Here is a 17,168-nt window from a genome sequence, read left to right on the forward strand (position 1 = left end):
TCATCATCCCCGCAGCTCACTGACATCAGAACATAGCTACATATGGAGAAGCTGCTTTATCTGCTTATTGTCACAAAGTAACACTTTACAGCATGTTACTTGCTCATGTTTACATCATGACAGCGTGTTTTAGGGCCCCAGTGAACCAAATCTGAGCATCTACATTGTGTTTTTGTCTTTTTTTTCCTTTGTTGCAGATTAAACGGGACCTACTATTTATTTTTATGTCATATATATTGTTTCAAATAATAAGGTGAACGTATACTACATAAAGTTGCATGCTAACGTCAGGGAGACACATACTCTTGGTAGCAGATAATGTTAATATCTCCCCCATTTCTTATCATATTCCTGCTGGAAATTGTCCAGTTGTTAAGATTTTGGTTCAGGGACTTAACACAGTCATTCTATAGCTGCAAGTACTCTGCTACATGTAGCTAAATGCTTTTATCAGACAAACTTGGTTGCAAATGTTACAATGCACAATGTACAATGCTACATGTAGTTACATGCTAACATTAAAGAAACATGCAACCATCACTGCTGGTGTTGTTCATTTTTCCCCAATTTCAGATAATCCTGCTGAAACATGTCCACTTGTGTTGTGTTTAGACTTACTGTCCCAGCACAGACAGTAAGAGGAAAGTTAAGTGTTTTTTGACCATGAAAGCATAGTGGAAGACCAAAATAAAAAAAACAAACCTGAAAATAGACATAATAGGTCCTCTTTAAATACCAGTTTCCTATTTAATAATAATCATAATCATAATTTCTCTGATAAAACACACAGTTACTAAGTGCTTCACCATCTGTGGTTATAATGAAAAAAATGCAAAAAAGATAGAGTTTATAAGACACTGTTAACATCACCCTGCAACTGTATGGCTCCCACGTGTTTCGACAGCACAACGTTTGCTCAAACATTAGAGCACAACGCCTTGGCACTACAACTTCCCATCTCATATCCTGCGTAAAAAGCCTGGGCTATATTTAGCATATGCATTTATTTCAGACTATTGATAAAACCCCTCTGTCTGCTCCGTCTAAGTCCTTATGGCTGAGTAAATGTCAGGCTTAGTCAGATGTTCCACTCAAAGAGGGCTCTTTCCTCTCGTATGGGCAGCTTAAACACAGAAGGCCTTGCAGCTCAGATTTTACTCACACGCGCGCACGCACACACGCACACACATACACACACACACACATGCACGCACACACAGGGCAGATAATGAATGAAGAAACCTGAGAGGAGCCTATAATAAACCCAACAACTTCCATCCACCCATCCATATCTTTGGATGTGTACTCTCCATGGAAACACACACACACAAAAGCAAACAGACTTTCTGCCGCGCACACACGCACACAAAAGCATACACACCCTTCATTAAACTGTGTTAGTGTGAACACCTGCCCTCCCTTCCCCCGCTGCACATGCAAAATACACCAAACACACACACTTTCTCACTTGGGCACAGTCGCACTATTAAATACTTATTACATTTAAAATTAACTGGGAGGCATTGTTGCAAATATTAATTCAGGTAAGTGAGTGTTCATGAAGGGAAATATATTGTGTCTCCACTGAAGCAGATATGAGCTTTAGGGCTGCAACTGACAATTATTTTCCTTATCGATCAGATGAAAGGTTGGACATTTTGAGAAATGTGCTAATTTGCTTTCTTGCTGAGAGATAGATGGGATGATTGACACCTCTCTCGTGTCTGTATGCCAAATATGATGCTACAGCTAGTAGCCTGTTAGCTTAGCTTAGGATACAGACTGGAAACAGCTAGCCCGACTCTTAAACAAACAGGATTGAACATGTTTATTAGTGAGCTTTAGATTTAGGTGGGTTTTGTTAGCTAGAGAGCCAGCTAGCAATTTTTGGTTTTAGTAATGTTCTCAGAATAGCACAATGCAACCACTGAATGTTTTAGTAAGGTTTTCAGTGGTAAGTTTTCTTTTTGTTCCTGAAATGTTCTTTTAAAACTTTGGGCAACATTCTCATAAACATCAAAAAATGTTTAAAAAATGTTTTATTGTTAATATATCACATTAAGTTACATTTTCATCTAAATGAAAGGTCTAATCTCAGGAATGGGCACCCTGATTAGCCTATGTGTAATTGTCTGAAACCCCCAAATATGCTAGGCTAAGTGCAATTTTGCAACCCATTGGCTATTGGTCTGACAACGATTAAGCCTCTAGATATTTTTCGGTGTAGCCCGCAGGCCAAGACCTTCTCTTTTGTTTGCCAGTCATTGTTTACAAAATGTAAATCAAATTTTTTTGAAAGGTATTAAAATGTTAAATCGTCTTACATATGGTAAATGTTGGGTTTCCAAGCCAACCTCAAAGCATTTTTTTTCCAACAGAATTGGATTTCAGCAATGCATACCACCTCTTTTGCTCTTAACATAATTAGTCAATGATACTCGGACTACAAAACAGAAACCAAAATGCTTCCAATACCAAATTCTCATCCCATTGCCTTCAGATTCTGCATTCATATGCAAATATCTGCTTATAAAGCTATAACCAGTGATTTTTTTTTTTTGCTAATTTTGCTATAAAATATGAATGAATGATGAAAATATTTGAGGTGGTTGAATTTCATGTTGGTTAAACTGGATGTTAATGTCTCTGGGAGCCTCATAACAGCTGACTCGGCCAGACAAAGTGGCCTGAGAGATACAGTGATAAGAACAAAGGGGACAAGAGTACAAGATGTTCAAGTAGGACTGAATGTGAGTCCCTCCGACCTCCATTTCCACACATCCTCTCAGACTGAATCTGCTTTATTGCTCCCGCCATTCTTTTTTCTCCCCTTCACAAATCCACCACTCTCTCACTTTCTTCCCTTACTTTCCGCTGAATGTACTTCTGACACTCTTCCTCCCCCTCTCACTTAGAGACCCTCACCTGAAATTAAACACAAGGCCAGGTGCCGCTCCGAGACAACCATCTGTTCGCCCCTGCCTGACTTCTTTCTTTCTTTCTTTCTTTCTTTCTTTCTTTCTTTCGTCTTTTCCATTGTCGACACAGAATCATCAATCAGTAAAACAGCAAAGAAAAACAGAAAGCCTTAAAACAGACTCTTACTTTCCTGCCGGGAGAAACGCTTACAGAAAAGCGTTACTGAGTGTTAATGACATCCTTCAGCTTTCTCCTCATTCAGGTGTGCTTTCATTCGAGCTCTCAGTCCAATAATTGCTTTCATGTTATTTCTTTTGTATCGCCCCGACCATGAGATGCCAAAGTTAATTATTCTTTGGCAGTGCAGGTGCAATTAGATGACAATTACACCACAGCTGGTAGCAGGGGTGGGAGGCAGTTCTTGTCCGTGTGGGCGTGTACGGAGCTAATAATATGGTTTTCGTCTTTTTTTTCCCCTTTTGGAAAGAGATGGGGGAGGGCAGAGGAGGACTGAGAGAACACAGGAGGGTTTAGCTTGTTCCACGCGGCTTAGAGGTAAGAGGTTGTGAGGAGGAGAGCCGCTGGGGTTGAAAACCCAGGGGGGAGAGGGTTTTTAGCATTGGGGGGGCCTTGGGCCCTGCTGATCCTCCTATGAGAGGTCAGAAAGGTCACGCTACTGTCACGCTAACAATGGGATTTCTTTTGTTGCAACCCTAATACCAGCCTGCTCCTACAGACTGCCTCTGTGTCCCTCTGTAACCCCCCGCCTGCCATTACAACAACCTTCTGCTGAAACATTAAGTCAACAATTTCCATTGTCAAGTAATCATTTATTTATCAAAATGTGAGAGTTGGTGCTTATGTCTGCTTTAGGGTTTCAACTAATGATCATTTTTATTGATCTATTCATTGTGCCATCGATAACATGTCCGAAAATATGAAAAATGGCCAACATGATTTCCCAGAGAACAAGGTAACGTCATCAAATGGCTTTTTTAAAGGTCCATTGTGTAGGATTTAGGGGGATATATTGGTACAAATTGAATATATTATACTGTTTCTTTTCTAATCTTCTGAAAGTAAGAGTTGTTGTGTTTTCATCCCCTCGTCTGTGCAGATCGCCATGTTGCATTGCTATGTTACTAAAGATAAAACTGCTGCATTCAGTGCTTTTACAGCTTTAATCACCAGGTCTGTTTGTTTTGGAGAAGAAGAGAACTCTGCAGATATTTCAGCACCAGGGAAAAACCTCCTGAGCGTCTGGTTATCAGACGAAAAGGTGAGCACACATTAGCAGGTGCTGAGCTAGTGGCCTGTCTTTGACGAGCCGTACAGCATTGGGGAAACAATGATTTGTGGCTGAAAAACGAAGCCACCGTGGAAGTACCAAAGACTGCAGTTCCTCTGACGGCCACTTGAGACTGACTCCAAGAGTGAGTCAATCCCATAGATCCGTATGTTAAAATGCCCAATTTAACAGCAGAAATAAACATGTTTACAGCCTGGTACAAAAAAAGTTTTGGTCTCTATACTTAATTTCAACATTCATGACGACTGTGTGGGGGCGAATTTATTTAGAACTCACCGGTTTCCATTTTATTAAGGCTTAAAGTTATGCATATTTAAGGGTGGAGTGGCGTGAGTGAAAAGCTGTCTGCGAGGTGTGACCGTGTAACCACTATCTGTGGGTCAGATCCACCCGCCTCCTCCACAGCTCCACCCTCTCGCCTAAATGTGGTCACTTCTGGCTCTAAAACACAAAGAAAGCGACGGCTCAAATGCAGAACGGCAGTCCCCAAAACAACGTGTGATGTCATGAAAACTACGTTGATTGTTTTATACAGTGTATGTTTGTAACCAGAAACTGCTTTTTTCAGTTTATTTACCAATTTAAATCACCTGGTTTGTTTGATTTGCAGAGTAAGAGACCTCTGCGGATAACTCAGCTCCTGATAAAAACCTCCTGAACAATGAACATTGAAGGAATTAACTAGTTCACTCTGGCACATTTCGGCTGGTTGCAATCTGCAATCCTCGTTGCTAAATGCCATTAAATCCTACAAACTGCTCCTTTAAGACAAAGAAAAGCAGCAAATCCTCTCATTTAAGAGGCTTAAACCAGATGCTTGAAAAATTACTTAATCATCTTTTTGTCGATTACTTGATAAATTGATGAATCTGTACATTTTTCAATCAGCAGTTCCAGCTTCTCTGCAGTGAATATTGTCTGTTTTCTTTGTCTTCTGTGACATTTAATTGAATATCTTTGGGTTCTGAACTGTTCATAGGACAAATATAAGCAATGTGACCACATCACAAAGATTAATGAATGATTAATGAGACTGATCGATACGGCGTATAACCGTTACACTGTTCGCCTGTTTCTCCACTCTTTCCTCAAATGCTACTATGGTCATGAGCTGCCACTCGGGAGGGGGAAGTCAAAAAAGAAGCGAGTGATTTAGGTTTCAACAAAAATAACCAAAAGGAAACAGGGGTGAAGCCTTGTTAGTAAAAGAGGAAGCAGCAGCCAGTCTGGGAGCACACTCTGTCTCAGTAATTCCTTGCCTTGTCGCCTTGTCTCTCATATAGTCGGTTATTATAGAGATGCGGCTGTCATGTCATATTTAGCTTTGGAAATGTCATTTGGCAGCACACCTGCTGCCTGGCTATGCTAATAAAGCTAGGTTTAACTTTGATTAGAATTCAGAGGGAGCGATGGGTGGAAAAAAAGAAAGAAAGAAAGAGAGAGAGACGTAGAGACAGAGAGGAAGAGAAACATCAGAGAGAATAAGAACTGGCAAAGTCACTCCAGCAGCGAGCCTCATAGCTGTCTCTTTCGACCCGTGACATGTAGCAAGATGACTCATGCCTTAACTGGATGGATATGTCTGGATGCATCACATATGAAACATAAGAGGGAGAGCAGCCTCTGACCTTTATTGCAGCATATCAGCTAAAGGAGGAAGTCAGGCCCGCATGTCAAACTCGGTTAATTTCCCCGTGTCACTGTGTGTTCACGTGTGTCTGTGTGGTGCGTTCACATAGCCGAGCATGCCAGTTATTCTGCTCCTGTTTTATATATACACATGTGAGCTGTTGAGGATCTGGAAAAGACACACTCACCCCCGGTAGTGTCTTCTGCTCGTGCAGTGCATTCTGGGCTTTGAGGGCGGACTCACGTGCACAATATGTCAGGAAGGCACATCCTGGAGACAAAGAGACAAAGTGTGAGAAGGACAGGCGGGAATCTCCAGGCAACTCATGATTTGATTCAGAGGGCTGCAATTTTAGAACGATTTTATTTTTTAATTTGCTTAAAAAAAACAAAGTGTGTTTGTAATGATCCAAAATTAACCCCATTGAAAACTGGGATCGACACCAGTTTTCTTGTGCTGTGTTCAGACGCCTTTCACAAGCTATTTAACCCTCTGAAACCTGAGGAAATTAGTTTGATTTCTTTTGAAAACATGGGGGAAAAAGGCAATTACCAATTTAGCAAAAAATGTCTCACAGATTACAAGAAATTTGTATAAGGTGACAAAAACTTTCCTAAAATTTAGTTTAAAAAAAAGGAGAGGATAATTACAAAATTATCCCCCCAAAATTGGGGAAAATGTCCAGAAATTGATATTTATAAATATATTAATTTAGTGTTAATTTATATTATTAATCAATAATTTTAAATTATATTTCATTATTTATTTAAAATAGTATTATTATAAATTTATGTTAAAGAAAAAATACTGTAAAATACATCAAATAAATTAGTTTTTAGGTAATTTTCTTGTTGTTTTGTTGTTCTTTTTGCTAATTTTTTGGGAATGATTTGTTGCTCCTTGCCTTTATCTCTGTGTTTTTAAAAGAAATCAAACCTATTTACTCAGGTGCCAAAGAATTTAAATAAACAGAAGAAAATACTACTATTATCTTTATTAATAAACAGCAGTAAGAAATGGCAGACATGTTTCAACTGGAAAGTTACATTTGCCATCGCTTTTCCCAGCATTGCAAAGAATTATGAGCAGTGTAAATCTAGTCTGATGAAGAGCTGTCTAGCTCAAAACGTCACTTTGGTGCATTAAATAAGTGATAACTGGAGCCCTGCAGTGTGTGTGCCATTTTTTGCCTTTACTGAAAACCATTTGATTACACAAGGTAGCCTGAAGAACACCACATTTCACTGCTGCATCTTGACTTGTTTTTGGCAACCAGAAGCTCCGAAAAGACTTTTTGTTTTGAATAAATTACTTTCTTTTTCCAGCCATGATTTCAACTTTGATGCAGAACCAGCTTCAGGTAGCCAACTGAAGGCAGACTGGTTACCGCAAGGCAAAGTATCATGGAAGTAAAAACAAAAAAGTTAAAAATTTGCTTTTCCAGGTTATCATATATAAAAACAGACCCCAAACGAACGGTATGAGTGCAAGACTTGATCAATATAAGCAAACTGTTTAAACAGTTTTTGTATGAAATTCTGTTCTTTAGTTTTTGATCCATATAAATGATTGATTGCTGTAATCATGACCACTATGAGCGCTTTTCACTGTAGTATACCAACACGGACTTCGGCATGCTCTGAATCACTTGATAAAATAAAAGCTGCACTTATTTAGTTGCCTAGCTTGGAACGTAAACACGACACGTTTACATCAAGTCCACAAAAATGGCGCCAGGATTTGAAGCCAATTTGACATGATAGCCAAACTGTGGAATTACACATCCAGCTCCAACAGTGGAAGTCTATGGTGTTCCTGCTCTGTGGCCCATGGATGTGGATGATCCAGATCGTTTTATACCCGAGAATTCATACTTTTTTGGCCTCATAGACCACTGAACCATGGATGTATAAAGAGAAATGGATACAGCATTGGAGGCAGGCCTCCTATGAAAGTTGTTCATTGGAGCATGAAGCCAAAAAAAAGCTTGATTTCTGCCACATGAAATTACCCAGATCTTCTCCAGTCTGGGGCCCAGAGCAGGGGCGCTTGAGAATAACAGCCGAGCGGCTGAAGTCCATGCAGACCAACCTGTGGTTTAGTGCTCCGTTAACTAAACTGAGGAAAAAACTGATTTAGTTGTGAATCTTGTCTAGATTTTGGAGATGTTATTGGACCAAATGGATCAAATCCCAACAGTGAAACAAGTCATTTCGTGGGAGAAAAAAATGATGTAACTCGTTTGAGTTGTAAATGTGAAACTGTAAATGTTATATATCTGTAGTGATTTAGAGACTCTTTTTCACAATGTAAGTCTATGGAAAGTATTTATGTCCCCCACAGCATCATGTGTTGGACCCGGAGGTTGTAATTCGACTGTTTGACCACTATGTAAAATTGGCTTCAAAGACCAGCACTATATGTGGTTCTCTTTGCATATCCATTGTTTTTGTCTGTTATACTTTACCATTTAGTTGGTTTAGCAATGCTGAATGTACAGCCTGGTCTTACAAAAAAGTTGCGTGCAATCATAATGTCAAGATTTTCATGTTAAATTTCTAAATATTAATTATTTCTCCATTGAGACATAATATTTCAAGAGGGAATCAAGATACATCCAAGAATCGATTTTGTTTCCTAGAAGACTAGAGGACAATAAATCCATGTATTTTTAATGTCAGATTCATATTCTAAATATAATGTCTAGATGTTATTGTAACTAAATCTCAATTGGCCATTTGCCCTGAATACCTGCGGCAGAAACATGCTGCTGGAGTTTATTGTCCTATTATTAATATGCCATTTGATATATGTGCTTTGGTTTTTATCTTAGCAACAGTTCTGGGTCAGCATTAAATTTCTAAAAATGCCTACCGCCTTTAATCAGGCCATCATTATTAATATGTATTTAAAGCTGCATGAAACAAAGACGAAAAAATAAAAACAATAAACAACTGTCATTTTGTTAAACAGTTCTCCTGTGGCACTGAAGATCTATGGGATTATTAAATCATAATACCTGGAGACTATTCAGACACAAGCAGGCTGAATGAGTATTTAATATCATGCTGCTAAGGCCAAATGTATGCAGTCCCACATAATAGAGAAAGGCCTTCATTAACCTTTAGGGCTCCCACAAATCATGAATATGTAAATGTATGCAGAATAGGTGTTATAGGTGTTAGAGGACTGATACCACCTGGCCTATACGTCTCCCAAATGGCTGATGGTTTATGTGGATTTATAAAAGCCTTTGTTTTTCTGCGCTCAGATTTGCATTAGAAATGACAGTAAGGATCGTTGTTTAGCTTAGATCACTCTGAACCAGCTTTAGTCCATCTGTCGAGCAGGATTTTGAATGTGTTGAGACTTTACTTCCTAAATATGAGAAGCTTGTTTCAGTGAGCGACGTGCAGTAGTAGTGGGTGACAATGATGTCTCCGCGTGAGGTCAATTATAAACTGACAAAATACTTTTTGTGAGACTGATTTTAGACGACCACCTTTGTGGTTCTGACAATTTATAAAAATAGAGTGCTGAGCAACATTTTTTTTAAATTCAACAGCCCGAGACGACTTATTTGTTCTTAAAGGTTTCAATTACTGTCAGAGGTTTGTGTGAAGGGAAACATAATCCTTATTTCACGTGTTTTAGTTGTGCTTAACACTATGGTCAACAATGTTTCTACAAATTTCAATTGATGTTGTAGTTAGTTAGCTCCCCAATGTGAGTTTAAGGGCCCTGAAGGTCAGCCGTTGGTCAAAGTCGGGTCATCAGTAAGCTTCTGTCCCCCTGGTTTTTGCAGTGTGTCTTGCAACGTTGGCAGTAGTCTGCCCTTGTTAGCCAAAAGCTTCACTTGCACACACTGCAAAGACTAAAGCCAACGACCGACTAGCAGCTAAGTTCTATGGCTGTGTACCTCCATGCCTGCAGGAGGCGGTAGTCAGTATTTGTCATTCAAAAGTAAAATGGACATGCAACAGGACGGATTTAGGATGCACAATAACAACGCAACCCTGTTGTTCAAAGATCAAATATTGACTGTGTGTCAGTGAAAAAAAACATAAACCATCAGGAAACGTTTCTTCTAAAGAGCTCAGAAAAACAATCTTATCTAATATAACAAGTTTGTTTTGATCTCTTGACTTTCCTACTTCCATTTCTTTTCTTGTGCGTGGAGCTGAACTGTCAATCAGTGTGATTTCATTCCCTGACGGGCTTTGCCGTCTTCGGTGCTAATACAACATGCTCAATCACCTGAAAAAGCCAATAAGGGCATACTGGTGCCAAAAGTCTGAGCTTTTTTTGTGGATGTTTTAAGAAATGGCTGAGGCCACGAATGCTGTTTTGTAAGTGTTTGTCTAAGGAGCTGTTGATATTCCAAATGTCCCCTTCTTTTTCCTCTGTTATTATGCCTTTACATTTCCTGCAACATGTGACCCACTTGCTAACTTGTTATTTTGTTGGCCTTGGTGGCTTCTAGATCCTGTTAGTAGCATCCATGTGACCGTTGCCTAGCAGCAGTGCTCTCACAACTTCTCAACATCAGGAAAAGTTGTGTGGGTTTTGGACTGAATGCAACAGACCGCAGGAGGATCTTCAACAACGGTATATGCCAATTGGCCAGTCAGACCGGAGGGAAGAAACGAAACCGAAAGTGCCGCACGAAAAGAGGGAGGAGAGTCAGCATCAGGGCAAGGCTGACCCAACTTGGACTGAGAGCTGTTCCTCTACCAAGCCTTCTTCTGGCTAAAGTCCGGTCGTGGGAGTGGATGAGATGTGATTGAGGCTCACTCAGCAACGAGATATCAGAGACTGCTCTGCACACACCTTTGCAGAGACATGGTTAACCCCCAAAATCCCAGATAAGCTATTGCACTGGAAGGGCGGACCTTGTTCAGAGCTGACAGGACACAAGACTCTGATGCAAATTCAAAAAATGCACTGCAGGAATGTATGATGCCATCAGCAGCAGCATAAGCAACCGGATGGAAATTTCATAGTAGCTGGTGATTTTTAATCAACTCATCCCTCATCTCCAAAGATGTAGCAGGATCAAGAACAAATTGAAATTTCATTTTTTAAATTATGTTATGTTATGTAAAAAATGAGTCAGCAAGACAACTGCCGCATGCTAGTGTAAAGAGTTATTAAAGTATGCTCTGCTTGGCTGTTGGCTGTACTCTTTGCAGGGTGTTCAAGTGCAACTTTTTGTTCGAGACACAGCAGATGTAAGTGATACAACAATCGGCCTTTGTCTCCACTATTCTTTGATGTGGGTTGGTGTGTCTGGGCCTTAAGAGTGTACCAGCTGTTCATCTAAGAGTTGTTGGCAAAAAACCTGTGTCTCCTCCTCTTGTCCTCAGTCAGGACATTGAACTTTCAATTTTCTTGATGAGCAGGCCAGAGATGGCAAAGTATGACAGTGTGACAACACAATGCTGTACTCTCACTCTAAGAGGTAATTCAAGGGACCTGTCACCACTACCTAATTAAATGCTCAGTTGCAGGATAAAAATTCTAGTTTATTGATCTTAGATAAACCCTGCAAGTTGCAAAAAAAGAATTTTGATGACTTGTGTTGACATAACAATGATGATAATTACATCAACTTAATATTGTGTGAGATTTTAACTCAAATTTACATGTTAATTGATTTAAAACAAATTGTAAGTTATAGTAAGGTAATGAAACTTGGCTTGATAATTTAACTTTTTTACTTTCAGTTCAGGATTTAAAATCCCCTCCCCTGCATTTAAAATGCCTGGACACATTCAGACAGTGAGGACTGTGTTAGGGACCTGCAGGCCAAACAACTACTACACTTAATTCCTTACTTTCTCACATAAAAACTTGTGTTTTGCTTTCATTTATTAAGTAAGTGCGACTTAAAAATGCATTTGATAGTACAAGAGAAGCTAACTCCCCTAACTCCATGTAGTGCACTCGCTGGACTTAATTTCATAAGAAGTCATCATCATAACTCAAAAAGATTGATGCAAACCATTACGTAAATCTTTAGCTGAATAATTTGTTTTTTGAGTGTATGTGGTCATATGTAAAGCACACAAAGGAAATTTCTTATACAATTTGAATAAATGGTTTACCTTGACTTAAAAATCCATTGTTAGTGAGGTAGTTGGTATTATGTTGATTTGACTTGAAAGTATTTAGTGTCAATCATTACGTCATTTTAATAATGTTATGTCAAGACTGATTTATATTTCAGTCAGTCCATGGATAAAATATTAAAGATTTTAGTCAGACCGTGAAACCTGAGTATACAAACATTTCACTAACTGTGAATCAGGTTTGTTTTTTCAGATCGATGGTGCTTAATATCAGGTTTTGGCCTCACAGGGGCCCTGAAAGTCTCCAGAGGGACAACAGCTAAATGAGGAATAGTCTAACCTCTCTGATATTTACTGAGCATTAAATCCTAACTGGAGGACATATAAGAGTAATATTTTAATAACAGGCCTTCCTTTGCAATAATTCCCCACATAATGAACACTAAATAAACATTTTTTTCCCCCAGATGAGTTCCCTGAGACAAAATCTTATCAAGCAGGAGTTCTTGGCCGTTTCTCCCTCACCTTTGTGCATCCCCGTGTATTTGTCCTTTATCACCGTCAACTCGTAGATCTTGCCAAACTGCTCAAAGATGGGCTTCAGGTCCTTCTCCTCCAGGTTTCGGGGTATCTGCCCGATGAAGAGCTTGATTGCGTCAGGCTCCTTCATTGAGAAGTCTGGGGAGGAATAATAACACACACACACACACACACACACACACAGAGTGAGTGGAGGAGGCGATCAGGAGGAGCAGACAGGAGCCTGCGGGCTTAAATTCACACTGCACAGGAGGTGCAAACAGGAGGCCGGGGATGGAGATGCAGATGGGAGCGTTTGGTGGGAGTGAGGGGCTGAAATAACCGTTTCCTTGGAGACTAATCTGATAGTAGATTTTTAGGAGTTTTGAATAGAGATGTCACAATGAACACATACAATTAGAATATGATATTTACATATTAATGAGTTAAACTCTTACTAAGTATCATTGGGCCACTATACACTCACCGTTCACTATCACACTTATAGTAAAGCTGTAAGGGACTGTTCATTATTTATGAGAGGGGAAGGCGAAGTGCAAAAAGAGGGATGCCTATCAAATATATTTTAAGCACTGAGGAGGGACTAATATTTTTTAAATTTTTGCTTAGGGGAGAGGCATAGAGCTTTGAATGGCTGTATTTTTTCTTTAAAAAATACCAAAATTATACCATTCATCATTGTCAGAAAATGTAAAAATAGAAATGATCATTGCATTTTCAAAGTTCAGAAAGTCCTTGAACACATTATGTGTGACGAACGCTTACGTCAGAGAAAAAAAACAAAACCAAAAACATCCAAACGTGAGCTTTAAATTGTGATATTTCCTCAAAATCACTTCAAAATTTGCAAAAATAAACTGTCTGCAGTAATTAAGCAGTATGCACGACAAGAGGAAATCCAACAATTATTACATTGTGTAGGCAGGGCCATGCACTGCACCCCCCCCCCCCCCCCCCCCCCCCCCCCTCAGGTAAAAAAAATAAAATAAATAAAAAAAGCAAAGTCACACCCCTGTCTACCCCTGCCCTGACAAATAGAGAACAGTCCCTAAGTACTATAAATTCTACAGTAATAGTGATTCAATTGTATTTTACATGGAATTATATGCAATTATACATATTATTTTATATATTTCCACCATCTAGAGCCACCGTGTTGCATTTTAACTGCATAAAATACCAAATAAAAACATATCAATTGAAGAAGATTCAATTATTATTTGCTAACTTTTATAATATTTGCAGTGCGTGCACATTAGGCGTCAGTAATGATGATTTGTAGCTACAGAGCTGACATAAAAATGACTCTAAAAACACATGTGGTATTGTAGTAAATAATAGTACACACACAATCCTCTTTCCTCGCTCTGATATTCGGTCTAGGCCGTGTACATTGAAGCCCCTACAGAAACATGACAGTGTCAACACAGCTGGAGACCCGCGCTCTCTTTGTCAAGACATGGGTGACAACAACAATGACCCGCACATGATTTCACACATTTCACCAAAAACAGCAAAGAGTTTAAAAATAAAAAAAAAATATAAAACAAACCATACCTGTGGTGCTGTTCGTGTCAAAGAATCGGCGAGATCGGTGGATGCCTTTTCTTCTTCCCCCCGCTGTTATTTAGTTATTGGATGTCAATTATTCAGTTCATTTGTCTGTAAGAGCGTCTTTGAATCCTGTAACAAGTTAGGCCTGCACCCCCCCTATAACAACACAACTAACATCCAGCGACGGTCCTTTTTTCGGCATGAGCGTGTTTTTTTCTTGATCTGCTTGTTGTTGTTATTTTTCCTGACAGATGCCCCGTGATTTTTTTTTTCTCCTTTCAAATAAATCTGATATAAAAAATAAACAAATCTCTGTCTCTGGTGCTGCTGAGTGCAGAGAGTAGTGATAGATGAATTTCCTTCAGCAGACCGTAGGGAATTGGCAGTCTGGTTGGCTGTCCTCTCCCTCTGTGTGTGTGTGTCTGTACTCCTTTGACGTCGTAAGCCGGTGTCTCCCTCCCTGTCCATCTCAGCTCCATCCCTCCTCCCCTGGGCTGCACGAGCCGTGATGTCTGCCGCCAGGGACCGTCGCTAAACTACCAGCCCTGTGACAGCCGGAGAGGCAGGAGCAGAGAGTGAAAAGACAGTAAGTACAACACAGTCATGGCTGCAAAATGTGATACCTTAGTGTTTAGAGCTTATTAATCGAAGCTTCACACATTAAGGTAAGCTTTTAAGTATGCTAACGTGTATAGGCTTTTTGTGTGTATCTTTTCCCCTAGCAGACTTTTCTGATTTTTCAGTTTCTGTATTTATTGATTCCCCAATATGCAAAGCGAATGACCTTGTAGGGCCGCTAATCCTTTAAAAACTAGCTTTTTACTTTCCTATATTTTATTTATTTATTTATTTTTTAATTCTCAAGTCATGTCAATACTTCAGTCCTTATTTGCCTGAGTTTATCATTCACTGGTGCTTTGTTCTTGTTTTGTCTTTTGGTGTTATTCAATCCTTGTTTATTTTATTTTATTTTTTGTCTCTCCTTTGTCTGGTGTTTTTTGGGGATTACTTTATGTGTGATTTGATTTGTGCTGTTAAAAATTTTGAATTATAAGAAAATCTGCAAGCAAGGATATGCATGACACACAACATTACAGCAAAAGAAAAAAAATGAAACAAAGTAAAATAAATGGTGACGACCCTCTCCCCATATCCCACCCAACCTTTGAAATATCTATATTATTCAATAGGAGAATATGTGTCTGGAAAAATAAAGAAAGACAGAAAAAAATATGACCATGTTGCAGGAGTGTCCTGGCTCACATCAATTAATGCAGCATTATATATTATAAAATTACAGAAATTCTTGTATTTTACTTGAAAAAGAAAATACAGGCAGAGGGAAGAGAAATAAACACCTCCACAAACTCTGGATAGCACACCTTTAAAGTCACTCCCTAACTCTGCATCTTGTTCGTTGTGGGTACATAATGTACTGGTACACTAAAAATGACACTGTAAATTGATAGTAAATTCTGCTGTGCATTGTTGGTGGTAATTTGTTTCATAACTTTCATATTATGTTGTTTTCCCAGATGCTACCCTGTTGCATAACTGTCATATGCATTACAGTCCTGGCTAGTGGCAGCACCCAAAACACTTATAATTAGGCCTGCTACTAATGATTTTTTACATTATGGCAACAACTATTTTTAGATTATTTGATTTATTGCATAAAATGTCACAAACTAAAGTAAATTACCAATTAAATTTCACAAAGCCCAAGCTGGTAATAATTATTTGTTTTTTTCAGCCAGTGGTCCAAAAGTTGTATATATTCTACGAAGAAACTAGCAGATATTTATTTACACCTGAGAAGCTGGTGCCGGTAATTTAAAAGAATGACTCAAATGACTAACTGCGTATCAAAATCAGACTTGATGATTATGCATTGTTTTTCTTTTCATACCCCAATATTTAAGACAAATGGTCTTACTGGAACAATAACTTTAAAATCATCTTGTTTCTCCCACTTCTCTTCCTTATTACATGATTGTACTTTGTATCACTTTCTTGGAGGCTAATTAAAAAATGTAATCAAAGTTTTTAATAATAATACATTTGAGAAGAATGATGATGAAAATACAATCGCACCAGAGAGAGAAAATATATGAGGCTCCAATGAGTTTAACGCAACTGACTCCAAATGGGTGTTTTTCATAACTTTAAACACAATTTCCTCTGATATGAAATTTATAGATAGATAGATAGATAGATAGAGTCATTTTGGAAATTAATTGTGTGCCATACTGCAATCGTCAAATAAATATATAATAGCAACAACAACAATAACACAAAAACATCAACAGGGCACCCCTTCAATACTATAGATCTATTCTCCAATGCACACAAACCCATCCTTTCTCTGTACCCACTGATCCTGTGCAGTCTATGTCCAGGCAACCATTTGCAAGCAAATCCACACCTAAAGGCAATTAATAGTCACCAATTCACCTAATCTACACGTCTGGACACCAAGAAAACTGCACAGGCAGAGGAGAGAACATCCACATCCACACAGAAGGACACCATTTAAAATGGAGCCATTAAAGTCCAACCAGTTTCTAAAGTTCAATTACCAGATAACAGAGCCACTGCTAGACCTTTACAGGATTATTACAAACCTACACACTTAAATCAAGCTGAAAGGCACTTTGAGTGCAAAACATACTGTATGTTAGGTAATGTTATTAGGTGCCAAAAGATAGAGAACAAAAATAGGGCTGTTTGACAGCATAAACTAATAGCAGGTGATGATTTGAAACAGTTATTTTTCTGTTTATGAAAATCTTGCATAATATACCAGTACAGTTCCCTAATAGTAACGCCTTTATTTCCTAACTCCACATCTGGTTCCCTTATATCTACTGGTACATAAAGTACTTGTACACTGTAAGTACAAAATATCGAACAGTAAATAGGGAAGAATTATGCTGTAAATTTTCCCAATTTCTACCTGGTTGTGTGACTGTAACATGCATTATGATGCATAATTGCAGCACCATAATGTTGCAACACAAAAAATATCTCAAATAAATAGTTGCATTACTGATTGCATTCATTCACTGGATATTAATTGTTTGGGCCACTTTGAGGGATTGTATGTACTGATTAAAAGTTTAGCAGGGAACTCCACTTGTCCAGC

At 38.7% G+C, this 17,168-nt stretch overlaps 1 protein-coding gene across 3 annotated transcripts in view; it reads right to left on the reverse strand.

Annotated features, from left to right (window-relative positions):
* The window catches only part of celf3a (cugbp, Elav-like family member 3a), a 42,036-nt gene extending 27,748 nt beyond the window's left edge, over window positions 1–14,288 (reverse strand). For all 3 annotated transcript variants that reach the window (XM_042506159.1, XM_042506157.1, XM_042506158.1), the window contains exons 1-3: window positions 14,027–14,288; window positions 12,455–12,607; window positions 6,046–6,128 (exon numbers count right to left, since the gene is read on the reverse strand). In XM_042506159.1, the coding sequence (XP_042362093.1) occupies window positions 6,046–6,128; window positions 12,455–12,599 (228 nt within the window). In that variant the 5' untranslated portion in view covers window positions 12,600–12,607; window positions 14,027–14,288. The remainder of the gene's footprint in view (window positions 1–6,045; window positions 6,129–12,454; window positions 12,608–14,026) is intronic.
* Between the last annotated feature and the right edge of the window lie 2,880 nt (window positions 14,289–17,168).

Source organism: Plectropomus leopardus, chromosome 18 (genome assembly GCF_008729295.1).
Source record: "Plectropomus leopardus isolate mb chromosome 18, YSFRI_Pleo_2.0, whole genome shotgun sequence".
NCBI classification, from domain to species: Eukaryota; Metazoa; Chordata; class Actinopteri; order Perciformes; family Serranidae; genus Plectropomus; species Plectropomus leopardus.